This window comes from Martes martes, assembly GCF_963455335.1.
Source record: "Martes martes genome assembly, chromosome: X".
NCBI lineage: Eukaryota > Metazoa > Chordata > Mammalia > Carnivora > Mustelidae > Martes > Martes martes.
Genome location: NC_137897.1, coordinates 18,608,336 through 18,628,725, shown reverse-complemented (window position 1 = coordinate 18,628,725; position 20,390 = coordinate 18,608,336). Strand labels below are relative to the sequence as shown.

At 39.9% G+C, this 20,390-nt stretch overlaps 1 protein-coding gene across 1 annotated transcript in view; it reads right to left on the bottom strand.

Annotated features, from left to right (window-relative positions):
- Positions 1–20,390, bottom strand: part of ZFX (zinc finger protein X-linked) — a 57,653-nt gene that overhangs the window by 23,026 nt on the left and 14,237 nt on the right. The window contains exons 2-3 of the mRNA XM_080795226.1: positions 9,622–9,710; positions 6,135–6,704 (exon numbers count right to left, since the gene is read on the bottom strand). Of these exons, the coding sequence (XP_080651352.1) occupies positions 6,135–6,704; positions 9,622–9,682 (631 nt within the window). The 5' untranslated portion in view covers positions 9,683–9,710. The remainder of the gene's footprint in view (positions 1–6,134; positions 6,705–9,621; positions 9,711–20,390) is intronic.

Below are 20,390 nucleotides of genomic sequence, written 5' to 3'. Positions count from 1 at the left end.
CCACCGTATCTAGCCTAACCAGAACCAAGTGGGAACCAACAGCTTTTGATAGAGAAGAAATGAATTATTAATACCTTCAATGTGGCACAATGCCTACAGACTTGCAGCTACAGCCTTCATATATTCAACTAATATTTACTTCACACTAACAGGCATAGGGTTTGATGAAGAAGATATATCAATGGGTTAAGAGGCAGTGGGTACTTCCTATTTTCAAGACAAAGACCATCAAATTCAGAAGCAACCGTAACACCTAGACTGCAGAGATGGCATAAGGAGGTCATCCTGGCCTCAAAGGCAGCTCTAGTGTGACAAAGAACATTTGTGTCTATATACAACATCAGGACACTGTAAAGAATGAGGATTGCTACTTCGTCATCATTTTAGTTTTTTTAAAAGATTTTTATTTATTTATTTGACAGAGAGAGACACAGCGAGAGAGGGAACACAAGCAGTGGAGTGGGAGAGGGAAAAGCAGGCTTCCCGCTGAGCAGGGAGCCCGATGCAGAGCTTGATCCCAGCATTCTGGGATCATGACCTGAGCCGAAGGCAGATGCTTAATGACTGAGCCACCCATGTACCCCTTTGTCATCATTTTAAATGAGACCTTCAGAGGGAAGAAATCTGCCAGGATAGACGTTAAAGACTTTATTAAAAGCTGTTTATTAGGCTCTTAGATCTAATGACTTACTGAAATTTTTGAAGAGTATTTAGATGTCTGTTCATGTTCTCTGACCAATGAGGTAAATAAATATCATAGGAATTCAGAGTTACTACTACTATCTCTCATCATTTTATGAAAAGCACTGAAGTTGACTGCTAATAACAGCATCTCTGCATTCTCTATCAGGGAGAAAATCAGACCATAATTCCCCTATATGCTTACCACAAAGCTTTTTTCAATCCTAAACTTCTGAAATCAATTTTGGTTTTAAGCTGAAATGCAGCACCGGGAGGCAGAAACAGGAGAAATGCTAATTCCTAAGCGTTCAACTGGTTTGTTCCAAAGCCAGTAGTAAATTAAATTTTTTAACATGACTATACTTTGAAAGGAAAAGGGATGATGGTATGGAATGGAGGAAAAACGAATGAAGTATCTGCAAAACAATAATACTACCAAAAGGCACCATAGCCCCCTCCAAAGTCACCATCCCCAAACCCAACTTAAAAGCAATCAGGGGCACCTGGATGGCACAGCTGGCTAAGCGTTCGACTTTGGTTTCAGCTCAGGTCATTATTTCAAGGTCGTTAGATCAAGCCCTGTGTTGAGCTCCCGGCCTGGCATGGAGTCTGCTTGGGATTCTCTCTCCGTCTCCCTCAGCCCCTCCACTCATGCTTTCTCTTTCTCTCCCTCTCTCTCTCCCAAAAACAAATAAATAGTGCTTTAAAAAAATTTTTTTAAATAAAAGTAATCAAACATTTTCATTATAGTAATGTAGGGGGATTAGGTAATGCATGCACGTGTGTGTGTGTGTGTGTGTGTTCTGTATTCTTTGAGCTTGGATGTGACATTCTATTTTAAAAGGAAAGGAATAGGGGCACCTGGGTGGGTCAGTCAGTCGGTTAAGCGGCCAACTCTTGATTCTGGCTCAGGTCATGATCTCAGGGTCCTGGGACTGAGCCCCATATCAGGCTCTGTGCTCAGTGGGGAGTCTGCTTAAGAATTCTCTCTCTCCCTCTGCCTGCCCCCCACCACGTGCCTACTCTGTCTCTAAAGTAAATAAATAAATCTTTTTTTTTTTTTTAAGATTTTATTTATTTATTTGACAGACAGAGATCACAAGCAGGCAGAGAGAGAGAAGAGGAAGCAGGCTCTCCACGGAGCAGAGAGCCCCATGGGGGGCTCGATCCCAGGACCCTGGGATCATGACCTGAGCCGAAGGCAGAGGCTTTAACCCACTGAGCCACCCAGGCGCCCCAATAAATCTTAAAAGAAGAAGAAAAAACTATCACTGTATTGTTAACTTATATACATATATAAAATATATAAAAATACATAACAATAACAGTTTGTGTCCATCCTTATTTGCTTTTTAAGGAACATTAAAATCTATATAAAATAGCAGAAACCCAGGGACCAAAAGAAAGAGGACTGTAAGATTTTTAATGAAAATTCTGTAAGTCTGGACTCTGTAATACAGTGTATTCTAGTATACTGGGGTCTCTGGGTGGCTCAGCTGGTTAAGCATCCGCCTTCAGCTCAGGTCAGCGATCTCAGGGTCCTGGGATGAGCCCTGTGTCCAGCTCCCTGCTCAGTGGAGAGTCTGCTTCTCCCTCTGCCCCTCCCCCTGCTCGTGTGCTCTCTCTCTCTCTCTCTCTCAATAAATAAAATCTTAATAAAGAAAAAAAGAATCTAGTACACTATGTCAACCCTTACTAAATCAACTTTTGGTGGGTTTTTTTAATGACATTCCTGGAGGGCTGAACTTCCTAAAAGAGTAATGAAGGCAAGAGGTAGTATGAAGCTACAGGTCAAACCAATGCTATACATTTTATTCCTTAGCAAACAAGTTTCAATGAAAAGGGAAGTCAAGGAGAATCAAGAGTGCTGTCTCCTAAATATTTCACCAGATCCTTTTTGCCCTTTGCCCTCATAAAGTACGATGAACCCAACTCCTTACTTTCTTCAGCCTTGCCTCTGGGTTGCCTGGTCTTACAACAGAAAATCTGGTAGTGGTATTTCAAAATGGTGTTTTCACACTGAATGGCACATCTGACATACAAACTAAAGACCCCTAATCTCAGCCAGCCCCTCGACGCAGCTAAATAATCTATCCTGTAAGTTCTTAAGCTTCCTGCCCTGGTCCCTCTGCCTTTAAGACTAAGGCTTTTCAACTCGTCACCTCTATTCTTCAGCTTTCCATCCAACCTCTGTACATCCCATATTGGCAGATGAATTTGCCGCACAAAGAAAATAGCTCTCAACATTTTTATTTATTTATTTAAATTATTTTTTAAATTTATTTACTTGTCAGAGAGAGTGAGCAGGCAGAGTGGCATCAGAAGGAGAAGCAGGCTCCCCACTGAGCAGAGAGCCCAATACAGGGCTCAATCCCAGGACCCTAGGATCATGACCTGAGTGGAAGGCAGATGCCCAACTGACTGTGCCACCCACGCATCCCTTTATTTACTTTTTAAAAAGATTTTATTTTTAAGTAACCTCTACACCCACTGTGGGGCTCAAACTCACAACCCTGAGATTAAGAGCTACATGCTTTAAAAAAAAAAAAAAAAAAGAGTTACATGCTTTACTAACTGAGCCAGCCAGACACCTGCTCCCAATATTCTAAAGCTCCTTTTACTGCCTCTGTCTCAGAGAAGGTAGTCACTCTTCCTCTCCAGGCCTCACCCAGCAGCCCTCTACGGCTGCCCTGGACCTCATTCCCTCCCCCTTCTCTGGAATTGCTCCATCTGGTAACCCCTGGTAACCCTTCCCTTATCTTTAGTCTCTCGATCCAATGGTTTGTGTCCTGCACATATAAGACAATGAATATGCTCAACACACTTTCGCTATCCAGCCAAACATCAAAAGCTGTACTCTTGCCTCTTCTGTCCCTTCCCGGACCAAAATGGCCATTTATACAAATTGCTTCACCTACTTTACTTCCACCAACTTCTCAATCCATTACGGTTCAGCTCTTCTATCTCCTCTCCATTGCCCCATGCTGTATTGAAACTATTTTAATTAAGATACAAATGACCTCCTAATTGCTCAACGGAACAGGTCCACTATCTCCTTTCAGTGATGACATTCTAGAAATTCTTTTCATCTTTAACAGTATTAAAAAGGTCTAAAGATTTTTCTCCTCCACTTCCCAAAACCTCCTGATTTTCATGCGCTCTTCTCCATGTACTTCTTAAATATCTAAAGGACCCATACTTGTTATTCTGCAAGCACTCTCTGAGGAACCACCACCCATTTCCACACAGGATACTATCTATATTTTGTTGTATCAAATTTCTTCCTCTAGCCACAAACCCTCTCAAAAGCAGCAAATTCCAGGGGCACCTGGGTGGCTCAGTGGGTTAAAGCCTCTGCCTTCGGCTCAGGTCATGATCTCAGGGTCCTGGGATTAAGCCCCTGACGGGCTCTTTGCTCAGCGGGGAGCCTGCTTCCCTCTCTCTCTCCCCGCCTGCCTCTCTGCCCACTTGTGATCTCTCTCTGTATCAAATAAACAAAATCTTTAAAAAAAAAAAAAAAAAGGCAGCAAAATTCCTATTATCAACTGCTTAGAAAAAACATCCATCAGATTGTCCCCAGTGAGCAATTCTAAAAGGTCCTAAATCATGTTCTCTGCGCCAAATCTCCACCTCTCAGTTAACAGCATACCCAGGCACCCAATTCCCCAAGGCAGAAATCTTAGGCTCCTCCATGAATTTTTTTCTCCCTCAGCTCCCCACCCCTATTATATCTGTCACCAAATCCCACTCATTTTACTTCCTGAACTCTTGAATCTAGTTCCCCCTTTCGTCCCCATTCCTATGAAGGCACTTAGGATCTTCTTTATCTCATAAATGAACCATTTCAACTAACCTCTACCACTAGTCTCTCCCTCATCTATTCTTATTCTATATCACTATCAAAATTATCTTGCTAAAATAAACTCAAACTTAAAATGGCTATCGTATTTTTCTCTGTGAGATTGGCAGAAACTAAAAAGGAAAATAATACCGTGCTGGTCAGTTGCGTAGGGAAATGGATCTTCTCATAAACCTGGTGGGGGAGTTATTATGAGGTAGAATATTGAGGCAATTATCACCAGACTTATAAATGTGTATACCCTCTGATCTAGCAATTCTGTTTCAAGAAATTTGTTCTAATGAATTCACCAAGAAGTACCCAAAGATATACAAGTACCTCCTAAAGTTCCCATCATTCCCAGCAAAGGCCAGGACTTTCTTTTTTTTTCCCTCTTTTTAAACATACTATACAATTTGCCTGGAATGTCTCCCTCCCAACTTGTGCCCTTCTTCACCTGGTAAAAACTAGAACTCATCCTTGAGCTCAGGTCAGCAACTCCATCTTGTCTCCACAGCAACTTGGTCATGTCTCTGCATCACAGTGCAACCTCTCTTTCTCTCCTGCAGTAGACTGTGAGCTCTCTAGCAACAATGGTTTTATGTATTTTTTTAATTTATCACCTATCCATATCTGCACTACTTACAACAAGGTCTAACACAGAGTAGGGAAACCAAACACATGTGTTCAACGAAGGCGTTTTCTTCCTCTTCACACAAAGAATTCTCGGATTTCCAAAATCGGGAGATTTTAGAAGGTATTTCCTAAAATGCTGGTGGACTCCAATATATGTTATGTGAAATTCCTCTATTGTAACAGGTATTCAAGCAAAGCAAACAGTCTTGTGAATTTATATAAGCAAATAGTCTGTCAGTCTTTGTTTGACGTTTAGTTCCTAAAGGCACAAGAATCCCCATACTGGGTCAGAACTGTGGTCTATCCAATTGAGGATTTTATCTTTGAAAGTGGTACCAAGAAACAGGTTGTAAAAAGACAGCTATCCTTCCAGACGTTAAGTTAAAAATGTTCAAGTGTGTTCCAAAACACCTTACTTTCTTCAATAACCTACTATGAGTCCATCATACTTGAAATCACGTTTTGGAATCATTTAAAGTTTCAATACTATGCCAGAGCTCTTTTCCATGCTGTTATAGAAATAGCATTTCACATGTAAGTAGAGTAAGTACGTAAGTAGTACATAAGTAGCACTGTGCATCCATATACAAGAATGTTAGTTTGGTTATACACTTTTTTCCAAGTTGAACTCCTTTTTAGTTTCAAGAGGATTCCTAATTCTAATAAAGGCTCATAACAGCCTAATCACATCCTTCATGATTTCAGAAAGTTCAGTTCTACTCCTTTCCATCTTTGTCTTTCTAGACTGAAGAAATCTCATCTTTCTATCATGTCCTTATAGAGAAACGCCTCTTTACTCTGCACCATTTCACTTTTCTTAATTTTGGGTTATCTTATAGGCTCCAAACTGAAACAATGCAGGTAGATCTATGAGATTTACTTTAATTTTATAGAAGTCAAGAAAATTTCACCCCTGATGTAAGTTAGGAAAGACAGCCTTCAAAAATACCTTTGACAATCACGGTACCCCAAGACTTACAGGAAATCATAAGGTAGTCCTCACAGTTGCTTTTGTCATCATCTTGCTGGTCCACAGGGATCCCATTGGCATCTATGACTGCTTCAGAGGCACAATCTGCTACCAGTACTTCTTCTGAAACGACGTCCGTTGTCAGAGGGTCGGTGACGATTTCTGCTTCTACTACACTGTCATGAACCACATGTTCAACATGTCCAACATCAGACACGTGTATGGATTCACTTGTCAAGACGTGTTCTGGCATAGACATTGAGGCTGAAGTAATGTCGGAAGCTAAAACATCATCTGGGACTGTGCAATGTGCTAAAGAAACTTCTTCAGTTACATCTGAGTCCAGCACTTGCTCAGGAATGATGACCGTTTCAGACACATCTGCTTCTTCCATGATATCGGGGCACTGAACATCTTCTATAACAACATCCTCAATAACATCCTGGATCACAACTGAGTCTGGGTCATCAGGAACAAAGTTATGCACAGTTATGTCTGAATCCACAACATCTGAAACAAAAACAGTTTCTTGTACTTCCACAACAATTTGATCACCGTCCATGTGTGCAGCATCAGCTCCTTAAAAAAAAAACAAAATTAAAATCACAAATTACACGTAGGTGTGCATGACTACCTCAAATAATGTAAAAACTATTTAATTCCTACCAGTTTTCTCAAACACTAACACAGATCAAAGAGGGAATCTATTTTTGAATCATACCAGAAACATAAATTTTTAATACAAGAACTTTTACTCTCATCCCAAATCAATTGACACATAAGGAAATACAGAAAAACAAGGCACCTGAGACAGTCTCACACACACACGCACAGAAAATCATCAAAGTAAAATTCTAGGCTCACTAAAGTTAATCCCATATGCAGAGGTACTTAAGGGATGATTATAAAAATAAGTAATGCAAGTTCAGGTGACAAATACACCATTTTCCTTCATTATATGTGTTTTCATTTCTTTTTCCTTCTTGTTCCATCTCTTTCCTCAGCTCATATTTTTTCATCTTTCCACCTCTCCCATGTATCTCTTTTGTTTTCACCCCTTCCATTTTTATTCCTTTCTCCCCCTTTGTTCTAGAACAGTATCTCACCAATACCCTCCATTTATGACTGTGGAAATTTAGAAATTATCCTCTGAATCTAGGATATAAAAGGATCAGGGCATAAATGAAAAGAGGGCTAGAAGGCCACAGTTACAGAGAAAAGACAACTGGCTAAGGAGTCTCTGTGGACAGATGAGATGCATAAAAGTGCAGCTGCTCTGGAGTGGTGGAGGCCAAGGTTAGTTGGAATGGTGCCTGCCCCAACTTCACCAGGGTATTTGGTCTCCGCCCAGCCTCCTCCTGTCCTCCCATATCCCAATCCCCCAGGCAGCTCCTCAAAATATAAGAAACCTTTCTCTAGTCCACTCTGCAATTAAGGAATAAAGGTAGAGGGTTGAATCAATTGAAGCCCCGCTGAGATTAAATGACTTCACCAAGATCACACAGTTCGCACAATTATGGTGCTCCATAAATATTAATCTGAACGAATGCCACAAATGGGAATCAAAATCAAACACCCATGCCAAAAACATAGGATAAAAGAAAACAAATCCAGTATCTTGGATCCTGGTCTAGAGAAAAGCGAAGTTTTATAAAAGTCTTAACCTAAAATGCTATTCTGTTGATTGGTGCTTCTGGAAGTGACTCAAACCAGGCTGAGTCCAAGCAGCTGCCTAACTCAACGATTGTGTGTCACTGGCCAGGTCCTCAGAGACATATGGCTTTGTTTAACAAAGAATTACTAACAAGGGCCAAAAAAAAAATCATTAAAAAAATGTAGGAAATCTTACAGCCAGTTAATATCCATTTTAATCACATCTAGAAATAATACAGAGTATGTTTGCTTTAATTTCTATAGAACTTCTGCAAAATGCTTTATACTCATTTATCTTCCATATTCTCAATATTAACGTCAGCAACAGATCATTGTAATCTCCATTTCACAGAAATGAAGATGAGAGCATTTGGTGGCAAGAAGACTGGTTACAAAATCTAAATCAGAGAATACAGTTTGGACACTTGTTCGTTTTGTGACCTTGGGCAAGTCATTTAACCTCTGAGTTTCGGTTTCCTCATCAGTCAAATGAGGACAGTAGTATCTGCCATGCATACCTCACAGGACTGTTGTGATGATCAAATGGGAATGTATGGGAAGTATTCTGAAAAACTGTAATGAGAGGTTTCATTATTATTAGGACATGAAAATGGAGGCCCTGACAGATTAAGTGACTTGCTCAAAGATAAACAAACACTGTAAGTGTTAACAATCAGGGCTGAAATGCAACAGCCCTTCAATCTACCACTTAGCCAATGACCCAGGCTCACTTGTGGCAAGATTATGCTACTAAATAGTGTGTGTTTTTCTCCAAAGAGCTTAGTCTCTCTTTCAAGCACATTAATTCTACTTCATGTTCTAATGAAGAGAGAATTATACCTTTGCATTTATCATTATCAAATGGAAGTTACCAAATGTAAGTTGAAAGATTATTCCAAGTTGTTAAGAAAAATACATATACCCCCACTGGGTTTAGAGATTGAAGAGGATTGAAGGAAAAATTAAAATTTAAAATTATTAATATTTAACTTCCTGATAAAGTGAATCACTATTTCTTTAATATACTGCAATATGATCATTTTAAGTCCAATGGAAAACCAGTCAACGTTTTATTTATAAGGGTGACTAGCTAGTAGGATAAAAAACCATTTTACATTATAAAACCTAGCATAATCACTGTACAATGCTACACAACTGCAATCATGGGTAACCTGAAACTGTAAATACATTTTTTTTCTATTTTTAGAACTTCATGAATTTAATCGTCCTTGTAGTTTGGAGAGTGAGGTAAGACTCCATCTTCCTGAAGCAGAGGGCTCCTTTTTGTCACCTTGTGAGAGACATGGTTATAAAAGTAGGACAGGGTCAGAGCGTGAAGGGCCTGAGGCTTATATTTTACCTTCAGGGTAATGGAAAACAGAGAAATGATACAATCCACATGTTATTTATCAGTATTCTAACTGGTGGGCTGGACAAAAGAGACTAAGGGTTGGTAAAAGAATTTAAAAGTTACTGCAGACTAAGAATGAGACAACAGAGAACGTCTATGGAGCAGGAAGTCAAATGAAGAGACGTAAGCAAGGAACATTTTCAAAGGGAGAAATAACCGGACTCAGCACTGTAACTCGGCAAGATGTGAATAACTGAAGGGAGCACCCGCGTTTTGATACTGCTGCTATTATGGAGAAGAACACGAATGTTGGTTGTGAGGGAAACACATTTTTAAGGACAGGAATAATGATGTGCTCATTTTAACAAATGTAGGCGTGACAGGATAAAAATATACCTAAGTGTGAGTATCAATGTGAGAGTCTAGCAATTTGTCCACTTGATAGCCAACTCCAAATCTGGTAGTTGGGAAGCACAACAACCCAAGTTATACCTGTTGCATCAAAAAATGAGTTTGGCTCTTGTGGTTGTAATTCAAGTCCATCTTCATCCATGGCCTTTAATTCTCATCAGTCACAGTTCCTAAATCAGAAAAAAAAGTAAACCAAGCATTACTTTTTTAATATCATGTATTAAAAATCTCATCATGACATTTACATTTCTGAAACATTCGAAATTACGTGAGAGATGAACACCTATCAAAAATTTATCTGGGATGCCTGAGTGGCTCAGTGGGTTAAGCCTATGCCTTCGGCTCGGGTCATAATCCCAGGGTCCTGGGATCGAGCCCCGCATCCCGCTCTCTGCTCAGCGGGGAGCCTGCTTCTTCCTCTCTCTCTGCCTGCTTCTCTGCCTACTTGTGATCTCTGTCTGTCAAATAAATAAAATCAAATCTTTAAAAAAAAAAATTTATCTGGGACGCCTGAGTGGCTCAGTGGGTTAAGCTTCTGCCTTCGGCTCAGGTCATGATTTCAGGGTCCTGGGATCGAGCCCCAAACCAGGCTCTCTGCTCAGCGGGGAGCCTGCTTCCCTTTCTCTCTCTGCCTGCCTCTCTGCCTACTTGTTATCTCTCTGTCAAATAAATAAGTAAAATCTTTTAAAAAAATTTTTATCTCCCTAGGGATGCCTGGGAGCTCAGTCAGTTAAGTGTCTGCCCTCAGGTCATGATCCTGGGGTCCTGGGATGGAGTCCCACATTGGGCTCCCTGCTGAGCAGGGAGAGCTTCTCCCTCTGCCTGCCGCTCCCCCTGCTTGTGCACGCTCTCTCGCACTCTCTCTCTCTAGCAACTAAATAAAATCCTTTAAAAAAAATTTATCTACCTAAATTAAAGAGAACTTAACTGATGTCCAATGATATATCGGCATCTAGATGACAAGGGAAGGCAGATAAACCAAACAAGTCAGATATGCCTAGCTTTGATTTTATTTATTTATTTGAGAAAGAGAGCTCAAGCAGGGGGAGTGGCAGGCAGAGGGAGAGAGGGAAAAGCAGACTCCCCACTGAGCAGGGAGCCCGATGTGGAGGTTGATCCCAGAACCCAGAGATCATGACTCAACCTGAAGGCAGACACTAACTGACTGAGCCACCCAGGCATCCCTACACCTAGCTTTTTAACTGAGATACTGCTTTCACACATCACTTATACATATCTTGATGAATTTTTTAAAAGATTTATTTATTTTAGAGAGAGACAGAGACAACATGGGGGAGGCAGAGACAGAATCTCAAACAGACTCCCCCACTGAGCGCAGAGCCCGAAGCAGGGCTTGATCTTATAACCCAGAGATCATGATCTGAGCTGAAATCAAGAGTTGGATGCTTAACCAACTGGGCCACCCAGGTGCCCCACATCTTGACCAATTCTGACACAGGCATAAACCTGTATAATCACTAAACTACCCAGATCAGGATCCAGAACATTTCCAGCACCCAAGCACTCTTGTCTCCTCTCAGTCCGTATACCCCATATTCCCAGAATGGTAATCAGTTTTATTGAAGTTCAATTTAATCACACTCTACAGCTTACTGGAGGGAAATTTCTCCACAATTTCCCTATTACTTCTCTAAACTTAATGTAGTCTGCTATCTTCCAACCAATACATTAAACAACTGTAAAAATTCAAAATGCTAACTGCAGTAAAAACACCCCGCAGGCATTCTGCCTAACTTAGGCTGACCCCTCTTAACTGACCCTCCAATCTAGAGAAGTAAATTCCCACAGTGTACTTATGCTCTCCAGGCCACATTTGACTGGCACTAGGTAAAAAAAAAGTAAACACAAGTTCATCTGTGAGCCTAATAAAATCAAAGTCTTATCCCTGAGAATCTGAAACCATGAACAAAGGTCTTCTCCCCACCACTACCAACCCTGGCTGTAACACAGGACATGAGGAAGGCCATTTTCCAACTTCAGGTTAGATTAGTGAGATAAGTTTTACATATAAAAAAATAAAAAAAGAATCCAGGGAATGCCTGGAGAAATAAAGTAGAGGGAGTAGGGAGGGGAGGTTTACCAAAAGCTTTTTAGCTCCTGATTCTAGACCTTTCTGAAACCCAGCTATAGAACCTTACCTGCCCTGGGTTTTTACATGACAACCCAATGACCTTAATGCTCCCTTTTTTCTACTTAAGCCCAAACTTACAAAAACAAAAACACTTGGGGTGCCTAAGTAGCTCAGTCGGTTGAGCAGCTGACTCTTGGTTTCTACTCAGGTCATGATCTTGGGGTTGTGGGATCAAGCCCTGCATTGGGCTCCTCTGCACTTAGCAGGGAGTCATCTGGATTCCCTCTCCCTCTGCCCCTCCCACTGCTCTCGCACAGACGCTCTCACTCTCTCTAAAATAAGTAAATCTTTAAAAAATGAAAATCTTAACTAATTAAATACTACACATTTAATACTAATTACTAATAAAGGATTGTGGTTTATTCATGTTGTAAATACTGCATAAACCTCCTCCCTCATTGGTTTCCTTATCTACTTTCTTTCTAATCCAGCCTAAATGGTACTATTTAGATGCATTTTTCTTTTACATTTATCATTTTTTGCTGGTGATATAAATACTGAATGCCTCTTACTAAAATTTCAAATAACAGAAAGTGCAAAATTTTTAAAGTTTATTATTTTAGTAATCTCTATAACCAACACAGGGCTCAAACTCACAACCCCCAGATTATGAGTCCCACACTGTGAATGAGCCAGCAAGGTGCCCCAAGAGTCATTTGTCTAAAGATTCACCTAGATGATGTCATTCTTCTGTTGAAAAATATTTAATGGCTTCCTGCTGCTTCCAAATAAAGTTCACACTCCTGCCATCTTCTGAATTCCAGCCCCAAACTATCTTTCCATCATTCTCTCCCCTATCTTCCCTTCAATCACCTCCCCCCACGACTGCAGGAACACACTTCAGCCAAACAAAAATGTCCCATATCCCTAGGGGCGCCTGGGTGGCTCAGTGGGTTAAAGCCTCTGCTTTCGGCTCAGGTCATGATCCCAGGGTCCTGGGATCGAGCCTCGCGTCGGGCTCTCTGCTCAGCGGGGAGTCTGCTTCCTCCTCTCTCTCTGCCTGCCTCTCTGCCTACTCGTGATCTCTGTCTGTCGAATAAATAAATAAAATCTTTAAAAAATAAAAAAAAATAAAAATAAATAAATGTCCCATGTCCCCATGAAGATCCCAGCTCTACACTGAGCTCAGGGTTGCCTCTACCTGGAACTCCTTTCTCTTATTAACTCTGCTTAGACCTTTTCCCCAAATCCCCTTAAACAAACACACACACACACACACACACACACACACACACACACACCCCTGAAAATAATCTCTCCTTCCTCTGAATTTCTACAACACTTTTATCCTTTTACTCTGATTTTACTTGTTGCAATATTTATTTATATATGTCTTATTTTCAGATGGTAAACTTATATATAAATAGTTCTTAAATATCCATGAAAAACTGAAATAACGTTAATATAATAAATGATTTTCAACATGTCATCTCTGAGACATATTCATTCTCAAGGAAGGACCTGTTTTGTGTTATTTATTCAAACTGCTTCAAATTAAAAGGAAGAAAAAATTTTCAACTATGAAAAATGGAAAATACACATGCTCCAAATAAGTTGTCAACTGCTCTCTCCCCATTAAAATCACCTCTGGCAGGGCATCTGGGTGGCTCAGTTGGTCCTGGGTCCTGGAAGCAAGCCCCCTGTCAGGCTTCCTGCTCAGTGGGAAGTCTGCTTCTCCCTCTCCCTCTGGCCCCCCAACTCGTGTTCTCTCGCCTTCTTAAAAATACATAAATTCTTTAGAAAATAAAAATAAATAAATATAATAAAATCATCTCTGACCATAATGTTTTCTCTTCTCCCCCCCTTAAAAATGTAATTACAAAATGATAAACAGTAAATTAATCTTCTAAACATAATGCCACACTACTTTCCAAAATTAAGCCAATTAAGAGGCCAATAAATAGGATTGTTAGGGTATTAAGGCCCTCTCTCCAGTTTCCCTACAAAACCCAATCCCATCAGCTCTAAGAATTCTCAACCCGCACACTAAAAATTCTTTTGCTGGGTATTCATCCTCCTTGGCTTTTCTATCTGACAGATAATCACTCCCCTGGATTCCAGAATTCTCTCCTCTCATTTCTCTTCCCACCTTGCCAACTGCTGGTTACTCTGCCTCCCCACTCCTTACTGCAGCCTTGCCCCAAAAGATCAGCCCTCTTTTATTCTTTTTATTCCAGTTTCAACTGCCATGTACACAAAGATGAGTCCCCAAATCCACATACTCGGGGTAGCCCTAACACTTACTTCCACCAGACTGCCTGTGGAACGTTTTCATCAGGACAGAACCCTGCTTTCTCCTGACATGACCACTATGGCCTTTTCCTTCTTCCCTGCTTAAATTCAATCAGGTTGTCAGACCTTCTCCGTTTCTTCTCCACAACTTCTCAGGAATCTGTCCCTCTCTATTCCCAGTGTCACCGCTTACTCTGAGCTTCCTATTTCCTGATTCCCACCGCCCACCCCCACCCCCACCCCCGCCCCGCCCCGCCCCGTCCCGCCCCGTCCCCGCCCCGGGAACGGGGGATGAAAATAGCCTCTCCACTAGCCTTTCTGCCACTCCCACAACAAATGACGAGGAAGCATGTTCCGTGTGAGGGCTGGGGCCAAGTCCTGAGGAGGCGGTCCTGCAAGTCACATCTGCTGCACACTGATCCTCCCAAGCACCGCTTTGACCAGGGTGCTCCCTTGCTCAGAAAGCTTGCAGTTCCCCAACATGCCAGCTGCTCGAAAATATTAACCCCAGCTATCACAACAGACTTATTAGCCATTATTCCCAACATTTCACATCCTATCCATTTATCTTCTAACAGATATACTGGCCCAAGTGGTGGGTATCCACTCACCTTATTTTTTAAATAGGTGAGCAGTAATTATTAAACAGTTTTGACTGATTATTTTTCATTCTATTTTGTCATTACAAAATTCACATCAGGAAAAAACATGTTTTGTACCTTCAAGTGGAGAGGACTATCCTTCAACTTTGTAACCCCTGTGTGGTTAGAAGTAATTCTGATAATCAGAACGAAACCAATGTTCTTAGAACAGAAACTACTTAGAAGAGGTCTCAGGATTAGGAAAAACTAAGAGTGGGGAAATGTGCCCTAATAACATAACCGAAATTGCCCCGGCCATTGCTGCAAAAACCAAGCCCAGAGTTGAATCTGGAGGCAAATAAGCAGAATGATTCAGAGAACCAATACTCTTAACCATTTAGGTGAACACATACTAACATTTTCTCTGATTACCAAATGTCCTCAAAAATACTTCTGCGACCCCACTCTCACCTCAAGATCAATAAAACAGTCCCTTCCCAGTTGCAAAAATCATGATCCTAACCATGGTGTGGAAGGATTCACAAGAGAAAAACACAGTTTTAAGGGAAATAATGGGTTGAGCAAAACTCAAAAAATTCACAAAAACTTTCTTCCATTCTTTAAAATAAAGCAGTAAAAATACCATACCACGTTAATAGGTATAGCAAGGTCATTTATCTATCTTAAATTAGGGTAACGAATATATTTCCACCTTGGATCTCTTGATGCCTAGACACTGTAATTATCTCCCTTCTTGAGCAAGTTAACAGGGTTCTTACATATTCACTTTGCTTTCTGCAGCTATTATGCATACAAGAATTACTTTTCTGCTTTTGGCCTCCCCAAAACTCACTGCCTTTTAATTTTATGGCTCAACCCTAGTTCCTCTCCCTAAGTCAAACTCAGAGCACCAAATTGTACTATACACAGTAAGTGGAATTGCTCAAGCTGCAAGAAAGGCAAAAAGCAGATCTGTTTCTAAGAGAACTCTTCTTCCTTTCTCTTAAGTAAACTCTACCCCCAAATGGGGCTCGAACTTGAGACCCTGAGATCAAGTCACATACTCTGAGATTTTTCTTAGAGCAAAAAGTGGAACTGGTGAAAATTTACATTTAAAGCCTAATTAACATCTTCCCTCTTAAGCTATGTTTCTCTCCAATTTTTACCCCCACGTTGTTCCATGTTGGCCATTATTTCTTCAGATGCCTAATGGAATTAATATTCCACTTTTCTTACCAATTCAGCCCTTAAATTAAGTTTGCCTCTAAGCTAGCCACTCTTAAATTCGTCAAGTCCTCTTTATTTTCACTGCTACCTCTCTACAAAGCTCTGATTTCTTACATCCAGAACCCAATGGGGCCTTTCCAATTAAAAGACTTGGGCCCTCCTGGGGGGCATTGAGCTGGCTCAGTCTTGAGAACATGGGACTCTTGATCACAGGGTCATGAGTTCGAGCCCGTTGTTGGGCATAGAGATTGCTTAAAAGGAAAGAAAAAAAAGAAGACCTGAGCCCTTCTTGAACTCAAGGAATTTTCCTCGGCTGTTTTTATATTTCCTCCCATCTTCTCTGTTCATTGATATTAGAATTTCTATTATATGATATAAGGACTCCTAAATCTAGCCTCCATGTTGCTTTTTCTTTCATATTTTCTTTCTACTACATTCTCAAAACCCCTTCACTCTTTTCTCTAAGCTAGCTAATTTGATCTTTACTTCGTCAACTGAGTTTTTAGGTCATATTTTAATATCAAAATAGACTTAGTTTCTTTTTCACAGCAATCTTTTCTCTCCTTTTTTTTTTTTTTTTGGTGGATACAGTATCTTCCCAAATATCTCTGAAGATCTTAAGTTAACTCTATATTCTAAATTAAACTGTCTCCTTTGCTGTCTCATTATTTGTTTAGATTTGGTGCCTCTTTCAGACTGCTGATTTTCCTCAAAAGCATGATTCTTCTAGATTGTCAATTAATATCTGTAGATGAAGGTCAAAACTAAAGTTACATTCTGATAATTGGATTGTATTTCCTCAGCTCAAGTGAGAATCCCTATATGCCTAGCAATGAACCTAAATTATGACCACATTGAGAGCTCTATAGTCTAGAAGGATGAGGCCAAGGGAGAGAAAAGAACCATGTGAACAGCCAGGCTTTCCTTTAATGATGGACAAGCATCCCATCTTCCAGGTATGGGAGGTCCAATAACCCTCAGATTAACTACAAGCTACCTAAAGCACTGTCCCTTTCTCCCCACAGTACCCACACTGGAATTTCCTATGGACAATCTGTAAATCAGAGTGCTGAATTTCTGGCATTATCTCAGGAGGAAAACCACATGAGAAGACATCTATACTCATAGGTAAATGATTTAGCTTTCCGTATCTTTAATTAACTGGCTGTGCCCATGGCTTGCTCTTTCAGACATCCCTGCTTCTGAGATTAGGAATAATGCAGAATGAAATTTCTGGATGGTCCTTCCGACTTTCTGAAAAAGGCTACAGGTTCACTAAGCTCCCTATGGTACTGCCATTTTTTGATTCCCAATTGCTTTATTCAACCAGAAATTTGTCATATTCTGGTTGACAAGTGGCATACCTGTCAGATTTTTTTGTTTCTCTGGATTTTTCCGCTTCTTCAATATGATTTTCAAAGGGGGGGAAAAAAAAGTAAAATGTGTGTGTTCTCTAGTCTATCTTGAATTTGAAATCATTATGAATTTGCATGTGTCAAATAAAACATGAAAATATATAAAAACAATAAAACTATGAGACAAAGAAAAAATTAATAGTAGTGGCAAGTTACAACTCTTACCAACACTTGACAGATCAAATACTCAAAAACTAAGGAAAGAGGGGTGCCTGGGTGGCACAGTCAGTTAAGCATCTAACTGTTGGTTTCAGCTCAGGTCACCATCTCAGGGTCGTGACATCAAGCCAGCCCCGCCTTGGGCTCCACCCTCAGTTCAGAGTCTGCTTGGGGTTCTCTCTCCCCTCTCTCCCTCTGCCTCTCACCCTGCTCTCCTGTGAGTGCTCTAAAATAAATAAAAATCTTAAAAAAAAAAAAAACTAAGGAAAGAGACGTATATAATTAACAATATTAATCTAATAGCTTTATTTCAAATTCCATTCCTGAAGAATAATATATTTTATTTTCAAACAACCTTGCCTACCCTCTGTGACAAGAGGAGGAAGAGAAATGCTTGCTGCTGTGAATACCCGAGTCCCGTCCTTCCTTGCCTTGCCCTACTCGGAACTTCTGTACACTTGTTCAAAATTTCAATGCCAAGTTTTTGTTACAGATTAGTTTTTTCCATAGAACCAAACTGAGCCAATCAATAACTTCACTGTTTTGTTTAAAGTCTAAGAGTTTGAACTTGCAAAATCTATTAAAATCTGGTCCTAAAATGACAAGTCTTCTTAATGCCTTATTTTTCCAAAGCCCTTACTCATGCTCAGACTTAGAGCTACCAAAGGACCCTCTGAACCTAGATGCACTGATGTGCCGTCAACACCAAGCACTGGAGTTTTTAAATGCCTTTAAGTCTGTAGCCTGATGTTAGGAAATGCATATCCTTTCTAACTAGTTTTTCATATGTAAAGCATATGAAAATATTGCTATTTAATTCACTTAATAATTTGTCAATCCAGGTTCATTACACAACAATCTACAGTAGGGGGGTAGAAGGATGGACAAAATGGAAGGGATGTAAAAGGTACAAACTTTTAGTTATAAATTAAGATAGGTAAAATGTAAAGAATAGGGAGTTCAGTTAATAACCTGTAAAAACTTTATACAGTGACAGACAGTAGCTAAATTTATCATGGTGATTACTTCATAAGGTATACAAATGTTGAGTCACTACATTTTAATATACTGAATATACTGTACCACATATACTATACTATAATATACAATACACTGAAACTATAATATACAATACACTGAAACTAGTAACACTGCATGTCAACTACACTTCAATTTAAAAAAATGTATAGGGCACCTGGGTGGCTCAGTGGGTTAAGCCGCTGCCTTCGGCTCAGGTCATGATCTCAGGGTCCTGGGATCGAGTCCCGCATTGGGCTCTCTGCTCAGCAGGGAGCCTGCTTCCCTCTCTCTCTCTCTGCCTGCCTCTCTGTCTACTGTGATCTCTGTCAAATAAAAAAAAAAATGTATAAAAACTCACTTTGGATCACTCTTCTTGATTTTGTCCTGAAAAATAATTTTTAAATAGTTTATTAGTCTTTATTGAGATTTTGAACAGAAATCCTACTCACATATTTCCTCTAATGAAGTATTCTGCCTTTAGTTGCAGGTGTACTGGAGTGGGAAAATGTCAAACACTTGATGTGACCAAAGGATAAAAACAGTTTCCTGACATAATATGAACTGGAGATTATAATTTAAACTACATTGTGCATGAAATAGTTAACTGAAATAAACTGCGTGTGGAGGGGTGGCATTTTTAAAAGGTCAATCTCTGTTAAATACAGTACATGATGAAGAAAGACTGGTATTATTAGAAACTGTGTTCCTCCCCTTTTCCTTTTTCTTGTACTTGCCATCTTTCCCAAAACCGGGCATTTAATTCATCTCTTGAACTGATTATTCCCATAGTTAACTAAGTACTTTTCTTATCAAATTCCTTCTTAATGAGTAATGTCTCCTTATATTTGAAAATCTTTCTGATAATGCATTAGAATTTGAGTGGTCTTTTTTTTTTTTTTAGATTAAAGCATTCTTGTTTTCATGTTACTTCATTCAAGCTAGTGCTTTCCTTAGTTTTCTGGCAACTAGTTATATAAACCATGTATTATAGATTTAGAGTTTTTAAGCTATTTTAAATATTCTTAAACTATGAAACGTCTTAAAATTACTATCTTGCCAGATCACCAACACAATAACTTAACTAATACTGACCCTACTTTTTCCCTTACCTACATGACCACGTGCTGCTTATTATGGCTTTTCCTAAATACATTACTTTGGGTTTGCAAGGTTCTACTGACACTAACAATGTTCTCTGTATGTGTTAAATACTGGCAAAAAATATAATGCCAGGCTTTTCAACAACTATACCAGGAAAGAAATTTTTTAGGATTTTATTTCTTTGGCAGAGACAGAGAGCACAAGCGGGGGTGGGGGTTAGCAGGCAGAGGGACAGGGAGAAGCAGATTCTCCACTGAGCAGGGAACCTGATGTGGGGTTCCATCCCAGGACCCTAGGATCATGACCTGAGCTGAGGGCAACCGCTTCACCAACTAAGCCACCCAGGTGCCCCATAACAAAATTTGTAAATTCACAATTGCAGAATCATGGAATGTTTTTATATTGATTTTTTGCTAAAGCAATTAGTAGTATGTTTTGTACCTATAACTTGTTAAATCCTTTCATAATTAAAAAGAGAAAAGAAAAAAAAAAAGACCAGGCTAGGCACCACAAGGATTGGTTTGCAACACACCTGCTTTCTCCTCTTTTTCTTTTTTTTTATAAACCCTGTGTTGAGGGATCACCTGCTTCTTATATGACTAACAGTGGCATGCTCCACTGAGCATCAGCTCCAGGTTAAGTATCAGCAGCATTAATTCCACCATCATTCTCTGGGGCAAAGTTAGGGAGCCAGTCAATTTATACCTCACCAAAAGAATCCAAACCTGGCTCTTTTCAGGAGTTTGGGGAGATAGCAAAATACTACTAGATAATAATCTAAAATGGGGGGGGGCAGAGACTGAGAGAAAGCACAAACATATAATCTGAAATTATAAATACACACAAAAAATTAAAATCTTGTAAGAAAATAGCCTATAATTCTGTGTTAGCACATTAACGAGAAATGTGTAAGGCATTATTAATTCATTAAAGGAAAACCCAATCACCATGAAATTGTGGGAA